At 53.1% G+C, this 12445-nt stretch overlaps 4 protein-coding genes across 4 annotated transcripts; 2 read left to right on the top strand and 2 right to left on the bottom strand.

Annotated features, from left to right (window-relative positions):
• Positions 1-182: 182 nt before the first annotated feature.
• On the bottom strand, positions 183-1775 carry CMQ_4937 (homoserine O-acetyltransferase; the record flags this gene model as incomplete). Its single annotated transcript, XM_014315873.1, has 1 exon — positions 183-1775. The coding sequence occupies one exon, from the start codon at positions 1773-1775 to the stop codon at positions 183-185; it is 1593 nt and encodes a 530-aa protein (XP_014171348.1).
• A 393-nt stretch (positions 1776-2168) lies between these two features.
• Positions 2169-3196, top strand: CMQ_5011 (uncharacterized protein; the record flags this gene model as incomplete). The annotated part of the gene is made up of 2 exons (XM_014315947.1): positions 2169-2459; positions 2513-3196. The coding sequence occupies 2 exons, from the start codon at positions 2169-2171 to the stop codon at positions 3194-3196; spliced, it is 975 nt and encodes a 324-aa protein (XP_014171422.1).
• Positions 3197-6111: 2915 nt separating this feature from the next.
• Positions 6112-9289, bottom strand: CMQ_5041 (ctr copper transporter family protein; the record flags this gene model as incomplete). The annotated part of the gene is made up of 4 exons (XM_014315977.1): positions 6112-7099; positions 8641-8733; positions 8807-9126; positions 9176-9289. 4 exons carry the CDS (start codon positions 9287-9289, stop codon positions 6112-6114), a joined length of 1515 nt encoding a protein of 504 aa, XP_014171452.1.
• Positions 9290-11367: 2078 nt separating this feature from the next.
• On the top strand, positions 11368-12126 carry CMQ_4980 (uncharacterized protein; the record flags this gene model as incomplete). The annotated part of the gene is made up of 1 exon (XM_014315916.1): positions 11368-12126. The coding sequence occupies one exon, from the start codon at positions 11368-11370 to the stop codon at positions 12124-12126; it is 759 nt and encodes a 252-aa protein (XP_014171391.1).
• Positions 12127-12445: the final 319 nt, after the last annotated feature.

The following is a 12445-nucleotide window of genomic DNA, read 5'->3' as shown; positions in this document are numbered from 1 at the left end:
GGGCTGGCAGACAAGCACGAGCAGCAAGACAGGCACTTATATAAAAGCGGCAACGGGTTAGAAGGACTTCATACGTTTACATGGGGGAGCGGAGTTTTATTGTGTGATTTTATTTTCGTTCAGCGTGTATACAGAAAGATGGAAAACACAAAATAAAATGAGAAATAGGACAGGCTGCAAGCTCAGGCGAGGAAGTTGCTGACGTTGCCGCCGATGTTTTCGAGATCGAGGAGGAAGGTATCGTGGCCGAAGATGCTCTGCTGCTCACTGAGCTCGATGTGGCTAACGTTGCGATTGCCGGCAGCCTTGAGGGCCTCGGCGACCTCGTACTGCTGCCAGGCAGGGAAGAGGATGTCGCTGGCGACGCCCATGACGAGAGTAGGGTGGTTGCGCAGGGGGGCGAGACCATGAACGAGATCCTCGGGAGGAGACCAGACAGGCGAAGAGGAGGTCTCTGCAGCAGAGCTGCCGTAGTCGTTGAGAGCAGCGGCGACTTCTTCCGGCTGTTCCTCGTAGGGCTGATCGGGCAGGGTGAGACTGCAGGCGGGAGCGACGGGGTCGACGAGCGAAGAAGCAGGATCTACGGCAGCAGCAGCACGAGCATTCCGACGAGCAGCAGCAGCGTCCTGGGCATGGCGACCTAGATCGAAGAGGTCCATAGCCTTGCTGACGTAAAGCAAGCTATTGGGGTCGTAAGTGAGGCAGAACTTTTCGCCAGCATGATCGAGGTAGGTCTCGATGAGGAAGTCGGGACAGAGAGCCGGGGGTTTGCGAGAATCAGCACGACGACGGCCGAAGCGAAGCTCCCACTCAGGACCCGAGCGATAGGTGACGGTGGCGATCTGGCGGGCGAGCTTCATGCCGGCATGAGGAGGAACGCGATCGTAGCCGTAGTAGAAGCCGCGATTCCAGTGGGGGTCCATCATGAGGACCTGGCGCTGGGTGTGGCGCATCGCGATGCTGTACGGATGGCTGCGAGCGCAGCCGCTGATGGAGACGATGCGACCGACACGATCGGGGAAGAGCACGCCGGCTGCGAGCGACTGCATGCCGCCCATGGATGCGCCGACGCTGGCGTGCAGCCGATCGATGCCGAGGCCGTCGAGCAGCCGGAACTGGGCGCGGACCATATCCTCGAGCGTGAGGATGGGAAAACGGGTTGCATAGCGCTGTCCGTCGGCCGGATCGATGCTGCTCGGACCCGTCGATCCATAGCAGCCGCCGAGAACGTTGGTGCAGATGACAAAGAAGCGTGTCGTGTCGAGTGCGAAGCCCGGTCCGGGTCCGATGAACCGCTCCCACCAGCCAGGCGCCGGGTTGAGCTCGCTCGACCGTGCGTGTGATGATGCCGACAGTCCCGTGTGCAGCAGCACCGCGTTGCTCCGGTCGGCCGCCAGCCGGCCCCAGGTCTCGTACGCGATGTCAAACTCGCGCAGCACTCCGCCCCAGTCGAGCGCCAGCGGCTCGCGGCAGTGGTACCGCAGCGTCGCCCCGGACGTGTATGATGGCTCCGGACCGCTCTCGGTCGAGGGCCGAGCTGCTGCTGAGGAGCCAGATGCTCCCGATCCTGCCTGCCGCAACTTGGCCGATCGGTCCTCGATCGCGTCCAGACACGGAAACGCCATCGCCGGATTCGATGCCCCGCTCCGACGTGCTGCCGTCACATGCAGACATCGTCGCGATTGCACGGCTGTTGCCTGTCGCCTAGACAGAAATCCAATGCTCGCCAGCCGTGCACCGACTCGCAGGCCAGACAGCCTGCCCGCACTCATCATGTCGGACGCGCTGTCTTCTCGGAGGGCGGAACGACAATGGGCACGTGCTGCCCCGGTGGAGACATGCTAAAGTGAAAAAGAAGAGAAGAAGCGAGAGGAGGAAGACGGGATGGGAGGCTCTACAGCTGCATTACACTGTTGAATTGGGAAATTTACTCTGAGCTAAGATTTAGTCGATCATGCCATTTCACGTGACTGGGATGGAGCTCGATGAGTAGTAAGCAAATACACTGACTAAGATCCTCCATGGGTGACGTCACTCGCGAGTACAATAGGAAGGTGATCAGACTGGGCGGGTCCAGGCTCCAGCAATACGGGGCCTGGTGATAACCAAAAGACTTCATGTTCACTTCCTCGCATTCCTCTTTGTCAAGGCCATCACCACCATACAACATGCTCACGTCACTACGCAAGCGGCTCAACGGGATGACACTCCCGATTCTGTCCGGGAATAACGGCACAAAGCACGACGCCACCGAGGCTACAGACGGGGATGGGCCCAGCTTTGCCGACGTCCTTGTGGTGAAGGCTATGATGGGCCAGGCCTTTCATCTGCCGCTGGAGCTGGTGGACGAGATCGTTGACCTGGCCGAGTACTGGCCACACACCACGACCTGCATCGACTACCGCCAGACGGAATTGACAGAGAAGCGGATTGGATCACAGAATCAAAACGTCATGTTGGTGCGTGGAGAGAAGACGAAAGAGAGATTGGAATGAATGACTGACCAAGACAGTTCCGCACCCCGCCACTGGGCTTCGAGCGCCCGCCGCACGCAGACGAGGCGTCCTACACGACGGAGCCACTCGAGCCCGCACAGCTGCAGCAGGAGTACGGCCGCGACGAGCTGGTCCACTGGCTGGGCCGACGAGCCCCAGCCCTGGAGCATCCATGCCGCAAGATCCGCTTCCGCCTGATCAGCCACGACCAAGGCTGGGGCGGCGGCGGGCCCAAGAAGGACGAACCCTACAAGGCGTCCTACTCCTGGTTTGACGTCGGTCTGGAGCGGTACGACGCCGTCGATGTGGCTGGCACGTCTGTCTTGGGCTCCGACACGCCGCCACGCCATCATGCCCTCCGGTCTGTCCAGCCGGCTGTCCGGCCGGCCGAAGACGATCCCGTCCAGCTCACCCTCCACCACCCGATGCTGCCGAGCAGCCAGAGGCTGCAGTCGAATCGCACGGCCGTCCGCACCGCCACCACACACGACATCACCTGGTCCTGGTTAGACCGGCTGGCCGACGATCCCGCCGCCCGCGACGACCTCGAACGCCTCGGCCGCGGTCCCGACACCGCCGACGGTGCCTTTGTCCGCGATCTGCGCGTCGGCGACGTCGTCACCCTGTGGGCCAAGGCCCGCTTCCCCGGCTGGGCCAACGTGGTCGAGCTCGCTCAGGTGGACGTGTACTGGGCCGTATAGGGAGCGGACGAAGTGTGTTCAGAGGTTGATCAGGAATCGGCGATTTTTAGCACAAAGCGCTACAAACCGTTTGGTGGGTCCTGTTCGATTATGTAATCACAGGTTCTTGCAACAGGCCCTGCAGGCAAGGAAGCTCCTAAAAGTTACGACGTAAGCATGCCCTCTGCATCCTGCCGTCCCGTCTCGGATCCGCGTTTCCCCTTTCAATCTAGTGCCTCATGTCGACCCTTTCCTACTTAACGAGCGCTCGCGGCTGCTGGCGCCGGCTTGTCCTGTTGGCACTGCCTGCTGGACAAGAAACCAGAACGGCAGAGCAATAGTGACACGCATGGATCCCGAGACCGACTCCATCCCGAGCACTCGTGAGCTGGCCGCCCAGGCAGAGCCCATTGTCCACATCCGCACTGCCCAACGGCTGTCCCTGATCTCGTGGAGCACCGGCAGCGATGATATCGATTCCGTAAGATACGTAGAGGGCAGCAGACACTCCTGCTCTTCGGGGATCCACACGGACTTTTCCTTCTGCTCTTCCTATGCAGGAGTCAGACCAAAACGTCTAGCTCACGCCGTATGGCCGGCCCCATTCCCGAGACGTGTCCTCCTGCTGACCAGACCGGCAAATGGACAGAACCACGATCACGTCTCTCCGCTCGATCGGCGCGTACCAGTTTGTCCAGGAGAACGGCCAGACGTACCATGGGTACAAGGCTGGAAGTCGGTCGTCCGCTCCTTTGCCTGATTTCCTGCTGACTAATACGAGTGGGCTTCACAGAATACCCTCTTCCCAACGATGCGCAAGAGCAGTCAAGGCTGGGTAGATCGAGCAGGAAGAAGATAAAAGAAGAAGGAAAGAAAGAAGGTAAATAAAAGGAAAGAAAGAAAGAAAAGACAAAAAAAGACCCACTGACATGCAGCAGATCTGCAGCACACCCATTCCCTGCTGATGACCCACGGAAAGCTATTTCTGGCTCCGTTGGAGAAGCCCAGGCGGGCACTCGACATCGCCACCGGAACTGGAATCTGGGCTATCGAGTTTGGTAAATCTCCATCTCTCTCGCTCTCTCGCTCTCTCGCCCGAACTACTCTGACTACCGCCAGCCCTCCAGTTTCCGGATGCCCAGATACTAGGCACCGATCTCAGTCCTATCCAGCCAGACTTGTGCGTCTGCCCCGACCCTGGCCTCTGCGATGTAGAAGCGTTTCCTTTGTTAGGTCTTCTTCGCTTCCTAGGTATCGCGTCGGGTAATCCGACTTTATCGGCGCCATTCTTGTTACCAAGGCGGGTTTCCTTGTCAACGGCGGAACCATATGGTCATGTTCATCTGTCTTTGCACTCCAAGACGCATTTCTGCCCTGAAACGCCTGGAAATCATTCGTGATACTGCCGTACATGTTGACTCGTACAGAATAAAATGCATCGAGGCAACTGTGCCGCTTAGACATCCTGACTGCCTCAACCACATCTCCAAAGTGAGAAACTACCTCCGAGCTATGCCGACATACTTGGTCCCTATAGGATGTATCCTTTGGCCGGATGTCTTGCATGATGTACTCCGTACTAGGTCCATGGCGCACCTTCTGGGGTATAGAGATTTCATTGGAGCTGGCTCCCAATTTAATTCATTCTGACCAATCAGAGCGCACAATGTGCTCCATTCTCAAGCTTGCAATACAGTCTGTGGGGAAGTGGCTTGCATCTACGGAGTACACAATTTGATATGGATCTTGGATGCCTCACCTGGACCATTCTCTGGGCAGCTCGTGGTCACGTTCGTGATCATTGTTTTTTTAGGACACGCACCGTACAAAAGAGCAACGAAATGACACGGAGGAAGCTTACTTCAACTTGCGGCTCTGGTCAAACGTACCGCCACACTCGTTCTAAGCAATTGAAAGTGGCGAAGATGCTGCTTGTGCGTTATCGGTATGTTGACTTTGTCTTCGCCTTCTTCCTCGTCCTTACTACCGCCCTCGCCTCCGTCATATTGGAGATGCAATATTTGTCATTTTATAGTACTAGTAGGGCTCTTTATGGCGCCCGGTGTTAGCCTCGATTCTAGATACCTTATAGCTTAGTATACGGAGTACAAAACTAAAATATGTTACTACTATTTAGCTGCCTACTATCAGGATACTAGAAGCTACTCCCATTAATATAAACTATAACGTTATCGATGACATATTAGTTGACCTTGGTAGTATCCTAACAGTGCCTATTTGTCGTTAGTCGACCTCTCGGTTGACCTCTCGGTTGACCCAAAATAAGGATGCCTTCTCGGTTAACTTACTGGTGTCGTATAGGGCGGATGTCACGGTTCAAGGCACCGCTGCTGGCCGCCTTCACAGACTGTACTCCGCACTGCGGTCAACGTAACAGCCTACCGTTGAATACGAATACCGCTTCTGGGACGTGGCCTAGGGCGGCACGTAGTACCTTACTAGACAGCTGTGTGTAGGCTGTGTTATGAAAAGCAGAGAAAATTGGTCAATGATACAAAATGGCTAGCTCGATAGCTGGGGTGAGAGGCTGTACATTGGTAATGTCGCCTTGGCCACCGTTGGCGAGTCAGTGACACCGCTGAGACCGAAGCGGCCGTATGAATGGAAGACATATATGCTTATTCTATCCTTGCCTGAGGCGAATCACGTCCAACAAATTCTTTGGTGCTATGAAAACGAATCGTGCATGGAAAGATCCGCCAGTGGCTTAATGGGAGATATGGTGTTGCAACGACGGGTCTTCTCTGACGTTATACTTCTATAGGATCCTCTGAGATCCTTTCCTGTATTATTCTATTTATACGTTAAAGGGGGCTGTGAGAAAATAAATATGCTATATACAGAAAGTATAATATATGTCACGGTAACGCCCATCTCGTTGACTGCGGTCCGTTCAATGTTTGTTCGATAGGCAATCAGAACGCGGTTTTTGCAAGCCAGTCGTGAACATACTTGAAGACGTCACGTGCCTTGTAGTGCAAGTTGAGATCGTGTCCCATTTGCTCCGGGACATAATAAGCGAAAGACGAAGCGTTCGGGAAAAGAGTCTGTGCCTGAGCAGGCAAAGATGAGTCTCCCTGGCCACAGTCTCCCAAAATGGTCGAGTTTCCGTAACAGAACGCTACATCCTGCTGGCCGGTCACGACAGTGACAGCTCCGGTGAAATTCGAAGCTACCGGGAACGTAATTGTTGCTAGTTCAGCAATGGCAGTGACACCCTGTTGGTTGTAATCACGACCAGTGATTGCAAGGTCGTATGTATCATTTGTGCCATACATAAAGTTTCGCCGGCCCTCTTCGCTGGAGGTAACAATGTAGCCAGTGCTGCGGTCTGCAAATTTGGAATTGAACGTAGCAGCCGGTACTGTTATCCCCATGCTGACGAGAACTGAAGCGACTTCTTTGGAAAATCCCGTCAGAACCATGGCGTCATAACTGTCGGGATATGTTACCGCGATGGCGTTGCCAATCACTGAGCCTAATGAATGGCCAACATATATGAGTTTGTCGAAGGAATGAGAAAGCCACTTCTCTGATCTTAGTCCATCTGCAATGTCTCGAAGCATAGAAGCGAAGAAGGGAATCTGAGCCTCTGTAAACGGGTTTGGGGTACTAGAGTTTCCATTTCCAGGTCTGTCGATGGCCAGGGTAGCATATCCGTTCTTGGAGGCGAAGTCTACCCATGAATAGTTCTGCGGCTGGTAGCCAGGAAAACCAAGTGCGGACCAATAAACTTTGCTGTAAGTGATGCCGTGAACGAGGACCTGGATGGAATTCTCGCGGCCGGGAACCTCGACTTCAGGCTCGCAATACCGAGCACTGACGTTGACATTCTGAGTGACGGTGACGAAAGGTGCGGTCGACGACTTCAGAGCAGCTAATTCCCTCCCAACGGAGCTTACACTGTCGAGAGTGGTTTCACTGAACTGGCGATTCCGGCTTGTGACCTCCAACGGAATGAACAAATCATAGCAAGTTGGACCCGAGTTTGGGATAGTGATCTCCTTGTGGGTTGGTGTGGAGGAAGAAGGCAATACCAAAGCTGCAATCGAGGCAAGCAAGGAAGCCCTGCTCTTGGAGAACATTGTCGTTATCGTTGTCGCGGTATGAAACTGACAGGAGCGAAAGGAGTGTAGTCGTTATCAGTGCTCAACTTGACACCTCTCGGTTTGTTACTGGTTTATATAACCCGCCTTTCGGAGTGGGATTCCTTGCTTTACGAATAAATATTGGGCGTGCCTTACCGTGATCTTCGCGTACGCGTACACCATCCCCAGTTATAAATTGCTTGTACGTCGTAATGAATGATTGCCGAGACAATGCGGCCGTCGGTGGTATTCGGAACTATGAGTAAATGAATAATATATTACTACGTACTCCGTACTCCGCACAAAAGCTGGGCACGTTGTAGTCTATCTGGAGCTAATAGTTCCTCCGCCTAGAGTTACGGGGCATCTACAACCGGCGTTCGCCTTAGTCGGGACTGTTTACATCCGAGCTCCGCCATTCTCTCACTCCTCTTTTACAATCTGAAAATACGGAGTACGAGTACATCGTTTCAGGCGAGTTGTCGGTGGTCGCTACTAAATAGTCCTTCTGACCGCCGAGAAGTTCGCCATCCCATGACCTATGAAGGGGACGTTTCTGACTAAAATATGTTTGTTTACTTTCACTCCGTCGCGCTCCCGCGCCTGCTGTTTATCTCCATTGCCTTCTGTCTACCAACTGTTTCAGGGACTGATAGAGACTGGCACAGAGAGATTTGGTAAGTTTTGAGTTTTCTTTGCTTGATTAACACATCTTCAGGTCATGTGATCGAAAATTATATCATAAGATACTATGTTCTAAACTTAGCACAAACGAGTGGCTCAAAACGCTCTAACCATGTTATTGTCAGGACTCCGAAATAAAGAGGTGGCACAAACAAATGCAAGCAAGGTTGCTGAATCGGCTGTACCTTTTTTCATGTGAACATTCGTTAAAGCAAGGGCTCGGTCCACATGTACAGTTGTCCAATGGTAAATGACATCGGTTGAGCAAGTTTGCGCAAGTTTGAATCGATACATCCTTCATCTATTATCGAACGACATCGATTCTAATCCTTAGCACATGCCTCAACGAGGCGATTCTGCGCGAATACGTTCTAGTTTTCGCTAAAAAGCCTCTTTACTTGCCTGTGCATACAAAGCCTACCCACACATTTGTATTTGTCCTATATATCATGAATATAATATACATGAGTTAAGACCCGGAGTTAGAAGGTATAACACTCGCAAGCAGCTACTCTTCCATGGCCACGCATACATACAGGAAAAGTGTTTTTTTGCTATTAGCCACAGCACACGGTGGCTTCTGATGCAGCACTAGTGGCCCCCAATTTTGATCTTTCGTTTGTCACGTTAGCTTTTGTGTGCCGCCCATCTCGAGATATTATTGACACTCACCCGCCAAGGACTTCCCACTGGAAGATAAAACTACCGAGGTAGGAGCCGATGAAGATACATATGATAACGTAGCCATTGTAGTACATGGCAAGCCTGTAAGATGGTACCGATTAGGATCGGCTGCTGTTATGAATGGCATGGCTGTATAGCAGGGAAAAACACGGACAGCATGACAAAATATGCCACTGCAAATTGGAGCATATGCAAGAGCGCACGCACGGCCTGCTCAAAGATGGTGGGCCGGAAGCCGGAAGCGAGGACGGGATCGCAAGCCGGTCTTCCATGCTTGGGGCTGGCGGCCGTTAGGGCAGCATGGTGACGCCTCACGATGAAGCGGTCGAACTCCTTGACAGCCCGACGCAGCATCTCCAGGCTCATGACGAGACAGATGACGCCGATGCAGGAGCCGGCAAACATGCCACGCGAGGTGATATGCCAGGACTCGGAGACGAAGCAGGCGTCGATAGTGTGCCAGTTCCACAGCATCTGCGAGAGAAAGAGGCGGTGAGTTTTCATCTTCTTGGAGGAGACTGACATGGAACGGGAGAGAGCCCACAGAGATCTGGCAGCTGTTGCTGCCCATGCTCATAGATGCAGCACTGCTGGTAGCAGCTGCAGCTGCAGCAGTGGTGGTGGCGGACATATCCATGGCGAGCAAACGAGCAGACGATTAGAGGATGTGAAGATAGAAGCTTGATTGAAGAAAAATAGGCACGGCTACACGCTGTAATTAGCATATTATCAAGCAAGTTCCTACGAATTGGGTCCTGACAAGGAGCGGCCATGAAACCCATATAAGCGTCTCCTCTGTGCCTAGGACATCTGCATCCAGCCACCAATATGTCTCCCCATATATCACCAAACCTGTACTGGTCGTCCCCATCGAGCCAAGACCGTTAAGACCTGCCGACGCCAAGCCTTTTCGTGGCCGCAATTTCTTCCATGGCCTGACTTTCAGAAGTAATATGGGCCTATGTGGTACTTTTCCTCGAACCTAAGAGTAAAGAGCTTTTCTATCTTGCGCACCTCAACACTTCGTGTGCAGAGCTTGTCTCGATACAGAAGAAGCATGATTTGAGTTGCCAGCAGTGCCAACAGTGCCTGCAAACTCTCACTCCATCAATGCTCCAAGTCGACCTGGTATAATCAGCATCTGTGCTATTACTAATTAGTGATATTTGTGTGCTTTCATGCGTGCTTGCCAAAAAAGGAAATCGTGGCGGCGCCTGCCTCGGGAAGGAACAACCCTGTTTAACTGTGCTATGCAGCTCACAGTCCACCGTCTCAACTTTACCTCGGTTATTTTCAATCGTTCTTGCGTCCTTATTTCTCCCGTCTTTGCAACCTTCTTGGCCTTCTCTATACTCCCTCATCCCAACATATCTGCTGCGTGCTATATATGTACCCTGTTTACGCCTTTTCTGCATCTTCTCTCCTGTCTGTGCTGCTCAAAGGCCCCCACCTAAATTGCTCTCGCATGGATTCTCATTGTGCAACAGCTTGCGGCTGATGGCAGGCTGCATCTTCATCGTTGCCGTTCTCCATGTCTGACACACCCGGACGCCAAGCCTGGTGGGGGAAGAGCCTCTGCAGAGTTATACGAACAGCCCTGGCGGAGCAAGCCGGAAGAGCACGAAACTCAAGACAAAGGTAGGATTGATCGGAACCGCACGACAAGACATGTGGCCCAGCCCAACCCATCGGGCAGCCCAAAGAAGTATTTAATACCTTTTAGCCTGTCAGAGTGGATACAAAGAGGTGCGATTGGATAGAGCTAATCATGCCGTGCAACAGCCAACCATCACAGTGCTACACCCACAACCGGAGGTGGGGAAAGATCATCATGGGGTTTCTTATTTTAGAACGGCGGGCGCCATTAGCTCAAACAGATCTCGTCGGGTTAGGAGTGACCAAGGGCTCTTGATACCATCGGGATATTCAAAGGAACCGAAAGACTGGAACCGAAAGATCACAAACAACGATCCGGCAAGAGCGAGAACACTATAATCGCCCAGAGAAAGTCGGTGGGAAACTCCGGCTGACTGCAAATTTGTTGCACTTTCGCTGCGCCTTTGTCTTGCTTTTGTTGTCTGCTCTAGTCTCGTCAAAAGCCACAGCTTTCAGCTTTGTCTAGCGGCACACCTGACCACTATGGCACGTTAGAAAGAATTACGGAGAATGGCAAGGCAAAGGATTCAGAGAGGGAAAAAGAACAATTACGCCAAATATTTGTGGATGTCTGTCTAACCGTCAGCGCGGCGGGGCTAACTTGACAGCCATGTCAGATGCTTGGTACCCAAGTGGACAGAGGACAGACAAGCGACTAATATTGCATTGCCTGGTCTGACGGCAGACTGCTGACGGAGGAGCAGGTCGATGATCGGGCCCTGCGCCCTCGCTCGCCTCCCTGCCATCCAACGGCAGCCCTTTCGCTCTACACCCATTTTTCTCTTGTATTTTTTCTCTATTTCTTTATGCATATAATTCTATATCTGGATCCCACTGCTGCTGCAGGATTCTCTTGGCGTTTCTTGACCACTCCCCTCACTGCATCGCCTTTGTCGGTTTGCACCACGAGCGACATGATATAAGCCGCTTGTTGGCCTTGCTCTGCGATCGGTTCTTTTATTTTTCTCCCTCACCCTCAACCTCTTGCTCAGTGTGCTCCTCAATCATCTGAGACGTAACGAGATACCCTTTTGCCTGTCCATACAGTCGTCAGAAGCAATGGCAACTCCAACAACTTTCCTTGCCATTGCGCTTGGACTCCTGGCCATCGACGCCGCCATCGAGCTTGGCTTTGTCACCAGCATGGTAGCTTTCCTTCATAGCGGAGCTCCCAGCGGTGTCTACGAGGTGCGCTCGTCGTCATCGACCTCAACTTACAACATCTCCGGCGTCCCGTTGCGTCTCCTCGTCAACCAGGGCCACACCAGCAACGGTGCTGCTGGAACCGCGTTGGTTCTGATCTGCATCGTCGGTGTCATCGCATTAACCGGTCGCCGGCTTCTGCTGTCCCCTAGCAGCCGCAAAGGCGGTGTTAGTGCTACGCTGGCAGCTGTGCTCTACTACGTCTGGGTCGCCCTTCAAATCCCGGCGCTGCTATTGACTGTTGGTGCTCTTGGCTACGTCTTTACGGTCACACACCGCCACAGCGGCCAGACCATCGACCAGAACGTTGCAGCCCAGATCCATGATGCCGCCACTCAAAAGTATCCACTCGACTCCTGGACACCACAGAGCTGGTTTTCTGCTGTTACCGAACAGCTAACATTCGTCGACCCCGGCCTGCGTGCCAATCTCATCCGCCACCTTCGCATCATGCGCGGGTGGCAGTACAACCTGATCCCGTTGTTTCTCCTGCAGCTGGCCGAGACCATTGCCGCGATTCTCGATTTCCGTCACTGGCGCAACGGCTCGTATAACCACTCGTACAACCGTAAGCAGAGTGGCAGCTACGACGGACCCCAGACGTCCCAGGTCTGAGAAAGAGGAGTCGACAGGCTTACGCCGGCCTCTGACAGAGGTCGTTAGCATTGTGTGTATATCGTTGACATAATATCTACTTGTTAGCAATTTGCTGCGGATCTATGTAGCAGGGTAAAAATATATTGGCAGTGGCAAGTCAGCCACTGGAAACTACAACTAATGATTAGCAACAAAATATTAACACATCCGTTTCGCTGTTCCTGTCAGCTGTTATAGTGACTCGCTGGTCCTCGAAATAAACAATACATATTCTTTGCACACGATTGGCTCCTTCCGTCAAGGTCTATTGACTGGTGTGAAGCCTCTGACTCGCGGA

Source organism: Grosmannia clavigera, assembly GCF_000143105.1.
Source record: "Grosmannia clavigera kw1407 unplaced genomic scaffold GCSC_160, whole genome shotgun sequence".
Taxonomy (NCBI): domain Eukaryota; kingdom Fungi; phylum Ascomycota; class Sordariomycetes; order Ophiostomatales; family Ophiostomataceae; genus Leptographium; species Leptographium clavigerum.
The sequence above is the reverse complement of the archived record's forward strand: the minus strand, read 5'-3'. Positions and strand labels throughout refer to the sequence as shown.